Source organism: Lithobates pipiens, unplaced genomic scaffold (assembly GCF_037356315.1).
Source record: "Lithobates pipiens isolate NorthernLeopardFrog02 unplaced genomic scaffold, aLitPip1_a1.2 Scaffold_22, whole genome shotgun sequence".
Classification (NCBI taxonomy): Eukaryota; Metazoa; Chordata; class Amphibia; order Anura; family Ranidae; genus Lithobates; species Lithobates pipiens.
In genome coordinates, this window is record NW_027507784.1 from 77985003 (window position 1) to 77998961 (window position 13959).

A 13959-nucleotide genomic window follows, 5' to 3' on the forward strand; every position below is an offset into this window, starting at 1 on the left:
ACAAGTCTGCAAACGACTGACAAGGCTAAATGGAAGGCTGCAAATGACACTGACAAGGCTGCATTGATGGGCATTTAAATGTAAGTTTTTTTCCTTAAACTTCCCTCCTAAAAGTTTTTTTTCTTTTAAATTCCCTCCTAAACTTGGGGTGCGTGTTATACGCCGGTGCGTTTTATACACCGATAAATACGGAATGTACACTTTTACCCAGAATTCTTTTTTAACAGCTATTTGTAACTTGTATTCTATTCTTGGTGCCCTTAACAAAAATAAATAAATAAATAAATATATCAAATAGATTTGAACCTGTGCAGGGCCTGGTCTCAATGACTGGCTTTGGACATTCCTCCTGATTCTCTAGTGACTGCACAATGAACGTTTTCGACCTTGTCTGGAGTCCGAATGTTTCAAAACTGCGCCCATCAATGCACGTGACTTCACAAGAGCTCCACTGGGACCATTCAGCGAGATGACAATCACCTAGAACAGCAAATGATAACACACAGGACTCAGCATTAGAATAAAGTACTTTCTCCTCTTGCAGATAAGGGGCATATTGGGGTAGGAAAATTAAATTGAGCATCCTGAACAGTGGTCACTGGTAGATTGTAAGCTCTAATGAGCAGGGCTCTCTGATTCCTACTGTATTAAACTGTATTGTAATTGTACTGTCTGCCTTTATGTTGTAAAGTGGTGCATAAACCGTCTGCAGTATATAAATTCTGTATAATAATAATAATAGGCCATGCTGAAAATAATTTCTCAAAATTTGAGTTGCGTTCTAAAAATACATTATATGGGCAAAGGTTTGTGGACACTTGATGTTCCAATCTATATGAGCTTGTTTCACATCCCATTCCACAACCATGGGCATTATTATGGAGCTGGCACTCCCTTCACAGCTATTACAGCCTCCAAATTTTGGGAAGGCTTTCCACAAGAGTTACCGTACTCATCCACCAAAATTCCCCAAAAAAATATTAACACTGGAGGAGAGCTGAGCAACGATGGATGAGGTTTTACCGAAGAAAATAGTGCTGGCCACTGCTGTACTTTGGACTGTACAGTGAAGTATATTTAAAACTTCTGTCTGACTTTTATTGGTGTTGGATCCCTGTTAGTGAGAATTTCTCTCACTTCCTGTCTTGGTGACCCCCGTGTCTTGGACATGGTGTAAATTGGAATATTTCTAAAGGCAGCTGAGATAAGAATAAAAGTCTAACTCTTATTGGGTTCATGTACGTACTTATTAATGATTATTTATGATTATATACAGTAAGTACATGAACCCAATAGTATTTATAATATACCCTTAGTACTAATAGGATCCTCTAAAGAAGCTATCAGCGAAACATGTAGTGATTCATTGGTGCTGATATTTGAGACCCCATCTGTTTGCCCCCCAGCCAAAAGGAATCTTCTCGGACCACAGTGTCATCATCCCAGGGCCATCCATGTGGTTTTTCCATTATCGACTCCCTGTTCCGGTTGTCCTCTACTGGACAGTAGTTCATACAGACATGTTTATGTATTTCTTTAGTCATGTGTTTTATATGTAATTCCAATAAATTAAATATGTTCATCTCTATGTGAGACCCATTTTTTCCTAATTGGGGTTTATAGTGGCAACCTTAAAAGTCCATCTTTTTTTTCTATTTTTTGACCTTTCAAACTTATTTCCACTAGAAATTGCTAATATTTTCCCATCCATGTATCAAGAGAGTAGCAATAAATGTAAGGACATTTCCTGATGATGATGACTCTACCTGGACACGGTACGTAGCAGGGCAGACTAAGTGGACTTTCCTCTCCAGGTAACCGGCCACACAATTTGTGGTCTACTTGCTTTTCTGCACCGGAGGTGGAACCATCGTGCACTATACACGTGAGATTACGAGACTTCATTCCTTCTCCACACTGGCCGTTCTATAAAGACAAATGCCAAAGAAAGCATGAAATGTACAGGTTTACCCAAAGAGTTCCATCAAAGAGAATCTGCCATAGTGACTGCTTTTAGTAAAGCAGAACATTCAATTTTTTCATATTCATGTGGATCACTTTAAACATATTTGTAAGGATATGGATCCCTGAAAATATATGGCATCTCTGTATAGCTTTCTGCTCTCTCAAACACTGCAAATTTTAAGTGTTTGAAATGACAATGGTGGATGGTTCCATGTTGAGTTCAGCAAAATCAAGAAGGTCACCAGCAATCCAAATTTGGTTTACAGTTTTATAGTGAAACGTTGTCTCATGTGAAATTAGGTGACATTTAGCACCCTTAGCCCTTGTACACACGGTCGGAGATTCCGTCGGAATGTGTCCTATCGGACCATTTTGTCGGATATTCCAACTGTGTGTGGTCTGCATCAGACTGTTTCCGTCGGAATATCCATTGGACCAAATTTTCCAACTTGCTGGAAATATTTTCCGACAAACTGCTCCGATCGGACATACTCCGATCATGTGTAGAGAATTCCGATCGGACAAAGTGCCACGCATGCTCAGATCAAATTCCTACACCAAAGCTATTGGCTACTAGCCTGAATGTAGTCCCATCGTAACAAAATTACGTCATCACGTTCTGAATGATTGGATTTTCCGACAACTTTGTCTGACCGTGTGTATGTAACAGTTTCGGACAAGATCAGTCGGATCAAAATCCGGTTGCTTCCTCAAGGCAATATACTCACACTATGCTGCCTTGGGGAAGGAGCCATCTTAGGCTCTGAAATGTTGCCTAATTTTACATGTGAAATGTTTTACACTAAAACTGTATAAAGAATACCATTGATGTGCAGGAGACTATATTTTACAGGTTCTGTTGATACAGGGCCCCCCTGATCATACACTTTTCCATCTTTGTATACCCACCTCTAGGTACACCAAAAGTTTCTGAGGGCATACCTAAATAATTGAATCAATTTGTTTTCAGTCCGGAAGGTCCATGCACTATAGAGTTGTCAGGACTGATCCAAAGCACTTGTTGTCAACCAATGAGTTATAGAGGGCCTCAACATTGGCCCCTGACCAAAGGGCCAAACTGTTTATGTAATGCTAGAGAGGACAAAGACACAGGGATACTAGAGAAAATGATGGTCGGAGAGTGTAGGCAAGCCACAGGTTTAGTTGAAGCCTGGAGATATGCGTAGAAGGCAATAAAAGAGTAACATGTTACATGAGACTAGTAGAGCTCACTGCTATTACCCCTATAGAAATCAATGCTCCCTTTCCCATTGAAGACTGTTGAGATCCAGGAGTTGTATAACAAGTACCAAACGGCACATGTGGCACTTGGACCAAAGGTTGGGCACCAGGAAGCTAAAGGATTGTGTACAATAATATTGCATTGTGTGTGGTCAACTGTACACTTTAATACCTGCGCAATAGGGACACCTACCGACCACAGTCCCTCATGTAACCCAACCTAGGTACCTCTGCCTCCAGCCCTTCAGCCTCAGACGGAATGTTGTTCAACAATATAAATACACATTTCAGATGCTTAGACTGGCTAAATGGAAAGCTCTGCTTTGTATAGGAGTAATAGCAATGATCCTTTAGATCCCTGGTGATGCCCATCTTGCAGCCCAAGGGCCACATGCAGTCTTTGCAGACTGCAAAGTTCCAAGGGCCCCATACCATGCACCAATGTGAATGGAAGCATTAAGGTGATGTTAATGTTTATTTATTTTTTATTTAAAAATAATAAACATTTTATACAATGCTTTTGCACAGAAAAGCCCCATTACTCCTCTTCTAGGGTCCCTGGCTGAGGCTCCTGGCCCCTCCCTTCTGTTGATTGCCCCTACAGCAAGCAGCATGCTATGGGGGCACCCAAGCTGCGCTAAAGCTCCTTGCCTCCATTCAGACACAGTGCTGTGGTTCGGCCCTGTCCCCTGTCTCTCCTTCACTGACACTGACAGCAGTGGGAGTCAATTGCATCGCTGCTGTGTCTCAGCCAATCAGGAGGGAGAGTCCTGAGCTGACGAAGCACTCGTGGACATCGCTGGATAGAAATGGGGTTCAGGTAAGTATTAGAGGGGGGGCTCAGAGGAGACTGCGGTACACAGAAGGTTTTTTGCATAGAATGCATTAAGATAAAATAACCTTCTGACTTTACAACCCTTTTAAGTCCAGCTAGATCACTTCAGGCTGGCCCCTTTTGCTGGTATAGTAAAACTTAAAAAAAAGTTCCTACACTGTTTTAAATCCTGTTTAAAATCTAGTAATATGCTGTCTCACCCTGCTCTGCATATGCTCAGTTGTTCTCCATTTTTGGCCCTTGGGCCACAGGATGGGCATCAGAGGACTATAGAATTTTGTAAAATAAAATCCTATTGTGTGTGGTCAGCTTTACACTTGAACATTGGCACACTGGTGGCACCGACTCGCCACAGTCCTCCTCTTCCTTCAGATGGAATGCAGTAAAGCACTATGGGAGTTGATTTACTAAAACTAAAGAGTGAAAGATCTGGTGTAGCTCTGCACAGAAACCATTCAACTTTCATTTTTGTTTTTTGTCAAAGTTTAAAAGTGTTTGCTAACCCAACATTTCATATTCCATCCTGATATGTTTCTGCTGTACCACGTACTTGTATGAGAAAGTATCCTGTTCTATTTGTATTGTTTCCTTCATGTGAAATCCCTGGAGTTCCTGCCAGTCCCTCTACTTTCCTATTAAAAACTGACCACACTAAGCAGGAGAGCACATAGTCAGTTCTCTAGCTATTATTATTATACAGGATTTATATAGCACCGACAGTTTACACAGCACTTTACAACATTAGGGTAGACATTACAAAACAATACAATTCAAGATGGGGGAATCAGAGGGCCCTGCTCGTTATGCTGGGAACTCAGCATGGTCATCTCCAATGATCGGTCCTTACACGCCCTGCTGCCCAGCCATTCACTGGGAAGCTCAGTGTGCTGCTGCTTCTTTTTCCCCAGCTCGTATGCAGCTGAGAACAAAGGGAATGTGATCACTTATAAAAAAGGGAAAAAGGGTATTTATAATGCTTTTTTTTTTATTTATCTATACAAAAATGTCTTTATTTCTATTTTAAACTGAATGGTTTGTTTTACAAAGTGATCATTTACAATCACTTTAATTGAACAAGCTGAAGTTAGAAGTTGATTTGCTACCCTGCTGCACCAGATTTTGCACTCTCCAGTTTTAGTAAATCAACCCCATAAAGACATATTTCAGGAACTCAGACTGGTTGAATGGCAAAAAAATTATTTAAGACTGAAAGAATACATAAGTAAAGGTTTGTTTTATATATTTGGAGCTGTTCATTAAAATGCCACTATGGTACAACGTGTTCCACTTAGACAATTTTATCTTCGTATTCAAATGAGGATTTTGCCGTCTGCTGACAATCTCCATGTCTGTAAAACAGGCGATAAAGCGAGCAAAAAACAAGCACATTGTCTAAAGAGTGACTCATTTTTGGACTCACTTAAAATCCCCCCCGCAGTTGTATTTTCATCTTTCTGAGCGATGCATTAGCGTTCCCTCCGCTGCATAATACGGATATTTCACCGTTTTCCTGAGATGTAAAATGCCAACACCATTTACTAATACTATACTGACAAGTGTCAAATAAAGTGTAGAAAGAAAAAAGAAATTTACTGAAAAAAAACAAAAAACAAAACAGTTCTACGAAGGCAACAATTCATTATTTGTGAAGAGGTGAGGGCATTCTGGGGGAATTTTGGGTTACGGAATGTATTTTCTACCAATACAGATATAATGAGCGAAGGAGGCAGCCGGAGTGGACACACAGGAGTAGTGATGGCCGAACGGTTCGCCCGGCGGTCGTTTCGCGGCGAATTTCCGACATTCGCGGTCCGCACGTTCGAACGCCTTTTTCCGTCGTTCGCCGCGGCGGACTTACGTGTTTAATGTATACAAGAACTTTAACCTTTGGTGACACGTTTATCATGTGATACAGGACAGCCAATTGAGACATGACAGCACATGGACACTTGTACATTCCCCCTAACCTATAAATACACCCGATCCGGTGGCCATTTTACATTCTTTCTTCTGTTAAGATAGGGACAGGTTCCTGTGTGGAGTAGGGAGAGATAAACCACTAGCTATTTGGTACACAAAAGTTCTTTTCAGGACTGGTATAGGTGTTAGGTGTTGATAGGTTTGCTGTGCTGCTGATTCTTGCAGCAGCCTGAGTGTCTTTTGTTAGTTTAGAGAAAGGGAAAGGACGGTGTATGCTACAGGGACAGCCAGATTAGTCTTTCATCATCATCATCATCATCATCATCATTAGCTGTTACTATCAAGGTCCACAAAAGAGCTGTTCCAGTAACCACTAATCGTTCTCTTTTTTTGCCAATTTGTATAGGGACAGGAAGGAAGCAGTGTTGTCAGGCAGTGAGGGTAATTTTAAAGACTTGCTGTTATTATTAGTTCCACAAAGGTTCTTTTCAGGACTGGTATCAGTGGTACAGTAATAGGCTTGTACATGTATAATATTCTTTCTTCCAAATATAGAAAGGATATTATACTTGACTGCTGCCCTTCTGCTGCAGTCTGCTAAACATTCACAACTCACTTGTTCCACAAAAGTTCTTATAAGGACTGGTAACTTGGTATAGGGTGCTACGGTACATAGGCTTGAGTGCGGTACAGTCTGCTGTTCTGTAAGGACCGCTATCGGTCCACAATAGATAGGGTTGACGTGCACCACTGCTGACCGCTGCCCTATACTGCAGCAGTCCTTCAGCGGTATAGGGACTGACGTACAGTCTGCTAAACACTAATACACAACCTGCTTGGTCCACAAAAGTTCTTATAAGGACTGGTAACTTGGTATAGGGTGCTACGGTACATAGGCTTGAGTGCGGTACAGTCTGCTGTTCTGTAAGGACCGCTATCGGTCCACAATAGATAGGGTTGACGTGCACCACTGCTGACCGCTCACCTATACTGCAGCAGTCCTTCAGCGGTATAGGGACTGACGTACAGTCTGCTAATCACTAACACACAACCTGCTTGTTCCACAAAAGTTCTTATAAGGACTGGTAACTTGGTATAGGGTGCTACGGTACATAGGCTTGAGTGCGGTACAGTCTGCTGTTCTGTAAGGACCGCTATCGGTCCACAATAGATAGGGTTGACGTGCACCACTGCTGACCGCTGCCCTATACTGCAGCAGTCCTTCAGCGGTATAGGGACTGACGTACAGTCTGCTAAACACTAATACACAACCTGCTTGGTCCACAAAAGTTCTTATAAGGACTGGTAACTTGGTATAGGGTGCTACGGTACATAGGCTTGAGTGCGGTACAGTCTGCTGTTCTGTAAGGACCGCTATCGGTCCACAATAGATAGGGTTGACGTGCACCACTGCTGACCGCTCACCTATACTGCAGCAGTCCTTCAGCGGTATAGGGACTGACGTACAGTCTGCTAATCACTAACACACAACCTGCTTGTTCCACAAAAGTTCTTATAAGGACTGGTAACTTGGTATAGGGTGCTACGGTACATAGGCTTGAGTGCGGTACAGTCTGCTGTTCTGTAAGGACCGCTATCGGTCCACAATAGATAGGGTTGACGTGCACCACTGCTGACCGCTCACCTATACTGCAGCAGTCCTTCAGCGGTATAGGGACTGACGTACAGTCTGCTAAACACTAATACACAACCTGCTTGGTCCACAAAAGTTCTTATAAGGACTGGTAACTTGGTATAGGGTGCTACGGTACATAGGCTTGAGTGCGGTACAGTCTGCTGTTCTGTAAGGACCGCTATCGGTCCACAATAGATAGGGTTGACGTGCACCACTGCTGACCGCTGCCCTATACTGCAGCAGTCCTTCAGCGGTATAGGGACTGACGTACAGTCTGCTAAACACTAATACACAACCTGCTTGGTCCACAAAAGTTCTTATAAGGACTGGTAACTTGGTATAGGGTGCTACGGTACATAGGCTTGAGTGCGGTACAGTCTGCTGTTCTGTAAGGACCGCTATCGGTCCACAATAGATAGGGTTGACGTGCACCACTGCTGACCGCTCACCTATACTGCAGCAGTCCTTCAGCGGTATAGGGACTGACGTACAGTCTGCTAATCACTAACACACAACCTGCTTGTTCCACAAAAGTTCTTATAAGGACTGGTAACTTGGTATAGGGTGCTACGGTACATAGGCTTGAGTGCGGTACAGTCTGCTGTTCTGTAAGGACCGCTATCGGTCCACAATAGATAGGGTTGACGTGCACCACTGCTGACCGCTGCCCTATACTGCAGCAGTCCTTCAGCGGTATAGGGACTGACGTACAGTCTGCTAATCACTAACACACAACCTGCTTGTTCCACAAAAGTTCTTATAAGGACTGGTAACTTGGTATAGGGTGCTACGGTACATAGGCTTGAGTGCGGTACAGTCTGCTGTTCTGTAAGGACCGCTATCGGTCCACAATAGATAGGGTTGACGTGCACCACTGCTGACCGCTGCCCTATACTGCAGCAGTCCTTCAGCGGTATAGGGACTGACGTACAGTCTGCTAAACACTAATACACAACCTGCTTGGTCCACAAAAGTTCTTATAAGGACTGGTAACTTGGTATAGGGTGCTACGGTACATAGGCTTGAGTGCGGTACAGTCTGCTGTTCTGTAAGGACCGCTATCGGTCCACAATAGATAGGGTTGACGTGCACCACTGCTGACCGCTGCCCTATACTGCAGCAGTCCTTCAGCGGTATAGGGACTGACGTACAGTCTGCTAAACACTAATACACAACCTGCTTGGTCCACAAAAGTTCTTATAAGGACTGGTAACTTGGTATAGGGTGCTACGGTACATAGGCTTGAGTGCGGTACAGTCTGCTGTTCTGTAAGGACCGCTATCGGTCCACAATAGATAGGGTTGACGTGCACCACTGCTGACCGCTCACCTATACTGCAGCAGTCCTTCAGCGGTATAGGGACTGACGTACAGTCTGCTAATCACTAACACACAACCTGCTTGTTCCACAAAAGTTCTTATAAGGACTGGTAACTTGGTATAGGGTGCTACGGTACATAGGCTTGAGTGCGGTACAGTCTGCTGTTCTGTAAGGACCGCTATCGGTCCACAATAGATAGGGTTGACGTGCACCACTGCTGACCGCTCACCTATACTGCAGCAGTCCTTCAGCGGTATAGGGACTGACGTACAGTCTGCTAAACACTAATACACAACCTGCTTGGTCCACAAAAGTTCTTATAAGGACTGGTAACTTGGTATAGGGTGCTACGGTACATAGGCTTGAGTGCGGTACAGTCTGCTGTTCTGTAAGGACCGCTATCGGTCCACAATAGATAGGGTTGACGTGCACCACTGCTGACCGCTGCCCTATACTGCAGCAGTCCTTCAGCGGTATAGGGACTGACGTACAGTCTGCTAAACACTAATACACAACCTGCTTGGTCCACAAAAGTTCTTATAAGGACTGGTAACTTGGTATAGGGTGCTACGGTACATAGGCTTGAGTGCGGTACAGTCTGCTGTTCTGTAAGGACCGCTATCGGTCCACAATAGATAGGGTTGACGTGCACCACTGCTGACCGCTGCCCTATACTGCAGCAGTCCTTCAGCGGTATAGGGACTGACGTACAGTCTGCTAAACACTAATACACAACCTGCTTGGTCCACAAAAGTTCTTATAAGGACTGGTAACTTGGTATAGGGTGCTACGGTACATAGGCTTGAGTGCGGTACAGTCTGCTGTTCTGTAAGGACCGCTATAGGTCCACAATAGATAGGGTTGACGTGCACCACTGCTGACCGCTCACCTATACTGCAGCAGTCCTTCAGCGGTATAGGGACTAAGAGTTTTGTCACAGGGTCATTTAAAAAATGACATGCAGAGGAAGAGGCAGGCCCTTCCGCAGGGGTGGTAGGGGTAGGGCAGGAGCAACAGGCTTGAGCCAAAGTGGGAAGTTGCAGAAGGTGCGTTCAATTACTTTAAAGGATGCACCAGACTTGGTTGAGTGGCTCGCTCAGCCTTACTCTTCTGCACCCTCCTCATCCTCTCGATCTGCACCCTCTTCTTCACTCTCTGCTATGTGCACCCCCAAAGACACTACCACCAACAACACGACCACCACCACCACCACCACATACCTTCCGCTTGAGTCACTGGAATTATTTTCCGATCCATATCAAGAGGACATTTCTGATGCGCAGCCACTCTTGGTATTGGATCAGGAAGAGGAGGTAGCAACAAGCGCTACTCAGCAGTCTGACGCCAGTACCCAGATCAGCCCAAGGAGGAGGTTGGTCCCCGGTGTTGCTGCCTACTCCGAGATCTCTACTTATAGCGGTGGGGAAGGTGACGTTGATGATGACGTGTCTAGTGATGTCACGTGGGTGCCCACAAGAGAGGAAGAGGAGGGGAGTTCAGAGGGAGATATGGACCAGCAGATAGGGAGGAGAAGCAGCAATGACTTACATTGCACAGCAGGGACAAAGCAGACTGCAAATGTATCAGGAGCGAGTCATCGACCATGTACGGTCACATCTGGCGCTCCCAGGACACCGGCACATGGCTCCGCAGTGTGGGCTTTTTTTAACGTGTCCGCTGCTGACAATAGCGTTGCCATCTGCAATCTTTGCAGTCAACGCGTTAGTCGCGGTAAGCCCAATACTCACCTAGGGACGACCGCCTTAAGAAGGCACATGAGCAGCCATCACCGAGCCCAGTGGGAGCAACGGAACACACAAAGCCACACTGCAGGCTCTCACCGTCCAGCCTCGTCTTCTACTTCTCCTTCTCCTCTCTCCTCACAATTGTCCTCCACTCCACCTTCCATCACGCCAAGCTCACATTTTTCTGCAAAAAGGCAGGCTTCCGTGGGCCTAATGTTTGAGCGTAAAAAAATGATGATGCCGGATAACCCTCTTGCCCAACGGTTGGCGGCTGGCTTGTCAGAACTCATAGCCCGCCAACTACTGCCATATAAACTGGTGGACTCGGAGGCCTTTCGCAAATTTGTGGCCATTGGAACACCACAATGGAAGGTCCCAGGAAGGAAGTATTTCTCAGAGAAGGGCATCCCAGAGCTATATGGCCATGTTCAGCGGCAAGTGAATGTATCTCTGGCACACAGTGTCGGTGCCAAGATACATCTGACCACAGACACGTGGTCTAGCAAACACGGGCAGGGAAGGTATATCAGTTTTACTGCCCACTGGGTGAACCTTCTGACGGCCGTCAAGCATGTAACCCGTGGCACCCGTGTAGATTTGGTTTTACCGCCACGGATTGCATGCAGGCCTGACTCTTCTTCTCCTCCTCCTACTCCATCCTCCTCCCTCTCCTCCTCAGCTGCCTCCTCCTTTTCCGCTGCTAGCGTCTCTTCCACTGCACCGCCCAAGCTCCCCAGAACCTATTCCACATGCCAGGTGAGACGTTGCCATGCCGTGCTGCGTCTGTTGTGCCTGGAAGCAAAGAGCCACACTGGCCCGGCACTCCTTTCAGCTTTGCGTTCACAGGCAGATGAGTGGCTAACACCGCTCAATTTGACAGTTGGTAAAGTGGTGTGTGACAACGGTGCCAATCTGCTTAGCGCATTGAAACAGGGCAAAATCACGCACGTGCCGTGCATGGCACACGTCTTAAACTTGGTCGTGCAGCGATTCCTTGTCAAATACCCTGGGGTCCAGGACATCTTGCGGCAGGCAAGGAAAATCTCGGCCCATTTCAGAAGATCTTACACGGCCATGGCTCGCCTTGCTGACATTCAGCGGCGACACCATCTGCCGGTCAGACGTCTTATTTGCGATTGCCCGACGCGATGGAACTCAACCTTCTATATGCTTGATAGGCTGCTCCAGCAGAAACGTGCAGTTAACGTCTACCTGTATGAACTCTGCGAAAGAAACGGTTCTGGGGAGCTGGGTTTTTTTTCACCGCGCCAGTGGCTGCTCATGCGCGACACATGCAGACTTCTGCGGCCATTTGAGGAGATCACCAAACTGGTCAGTCGCAGCCATGGCGCCATCAGTGACATGGTACCTTATGCCTTCTTTCTGGAGCGTGCATTGCGTCGTGTCATTGATCAGGCTGTGGAGGAGCAGGAGCGGGAAGATGAGGAAGTCGCAATGCTGGATGAATTCCCAGGGGGGGCTACTCTATCTGAGACAAGTCAACAACAGGAGTCTGATGAGGAGTCAGAGGAGGATGGTGCCGGGGCGGATGAGCAGGAGCAAGAAGAGCATGCTTTAAACCTTTCTGGGATCCCTGTTGTGCGAGGATGGGGAGAGGAGAATGAAGAGGACGACATTATCCTGGATGATGAGCAGGAGCCAGGCCACCACACCGCTTCCACTTTAGTGCAAATGGGGGCCTTCATGCTCCAGTGTTTTAATAGGGACCCCCGTATAAAAAGCATGAGGGTCAAGGACCAGTACTGGGTGGCAACGTACTTAGACCCCCGGTACAAACACAAAATGGCGGAAATGTTACCGCCGTCGCAGAGGGCTGTCAGAATGCAGCACTTCCAGGCCTTGCTTCGAGAAATGCTGCATTCTGCTTTTGCGTGCGCTGGCAGAGGAGCAATTCCCACTCCCAGAGAAGGATTTGCGGGTACCAATCCAACAGCGCCTGCAAGAAGAGGCCGGTTTGAAGATGTGTTGGTGACTTCGGATATGAGGTCATTCTTTCAGCCGACCCATCGACAGGTGTCATCCGGATCCAGCATCAGGGAACGCCTAGACCGTCAGGTGTCCGACTACATTGGGTTAACGGCCGATGTGGACGCTCTGAGGAGTGATGAACCCCTAGACTACTGGGTGGGCAGGCTTGACCTCTGGCCAGAGCTTGCCCAATTTGCAATCGAACTGTTGGCTTGCCCCTCATCCAGTGTCCTGTCCGAAAGGACGTTCAGCGCAGCAGGGGGGATTGTGACCGATAAGCGTACTCGCCTAGCTCACCACAGTGTTAACTACCTCACATTTCTAAAAATGAATGAGGCATGGATCTCGGAGGAATTCAACACATGTGACCAGTAGACCATGTATATGTCTATAAACTATTTTTTTAATCAAGCACACAGACCTTCTTAATTCATTTGGCTCACTTCCTTGACCCAAAAAAGCACACCGTACTATATGCCCCTACCCTCCTCTTTGAAGAGGTTGAGCGGTGTCATATTTCTACTGGGGCTGCTTATGATATCCCTGTGCTGTGCTGACTTCCTCCTGGGGGTTCTTATTATGAAGGGATCACACTATCCCTGTGCTGTGCTGACTTCCTCCTGGGGGTTCTTATTATGAGGGGATCACACCATCCCTGTGCTGTGCTGACTTCCTCCTGGGGCTGCTTACGGTGCTGCTGTCAGTGCTGTATGTCACGGTGCTGCTGTCAGCGCTGTATGTCACGGTGCTGCTGTCAGCGCTGTATGTCACGGTGCTGCTGTCAGCGCTGTATGTCACGGTGCTGCTGTCAGCGCTGTATGTCACGGTGCTGCTGTCAGCGCTGTATGTCACGGTGCTGCTGTCAGCGCTGTATGTCACGGTGCTGCTGTCAGCGCTGTATGTCACGGTGCTGCTGTCAGCGCTGTATGTCACGGTGCTGCTGTCAGCGCTGTATGTCACGGTGCTGCTGTCAGCGCTGTATGTCACGGTGCTGCTGTCAGCGCTGTATGTCACGGTGCTGCTGTCAGTGCTCTGTATTACGGTGCTGCTGTCAGATGCCTCTATCACGGTGCATGTGTCATTCCGGTATGTCACGCTGCTGGTGATCATCTCCTGCACCCTCTTCTTTGCCTACCCTGGTCCCTGACCTTCCCTCTCCTCCATTGCCTTCATTAGCTCCATAGTCCTGAATTGTTAGAACAATTTCCCAAATAAAATAAAAATGCTTGTAGTTATCGATCCCAAATTCACCTCATACATGTATTATGTCATTGTCCAGATGGTGGGACTACGTTTTACCCCCTAAT

At 46.4% G+C, this 13959-nt stretch overlaps 1 protein-coding gene across 2 annotated transcripts in view; it reads right to left on the reverse strand.

The window, feature by feature from the left end:
- Positions 1 to 13959, reverse strand: part of THSD7B (thrombospondin type 1 domain containing 7B) — an 820891-nt gene that overhangs the window by 36057 nt on the left and 770875 nt on the right. For both annotated transcript variants that reach the window (XM_077447767.1, XM_077447766.1), the window contains exons 23-24: positions 1767 to 1926; positions 307 to 480 (exon numbers count right to left, since the gene is read on the reverse strand). In XM_077447767.1, coding sequence (XP_077303893.1) covers positions 307 to 480; positions 1767 to 1926 — 334 coding nt within the window. The remainder of the gene's footprint in view (positions 1 to 306; positions 481 to 1766; positions 1927 to 13959) is intronic.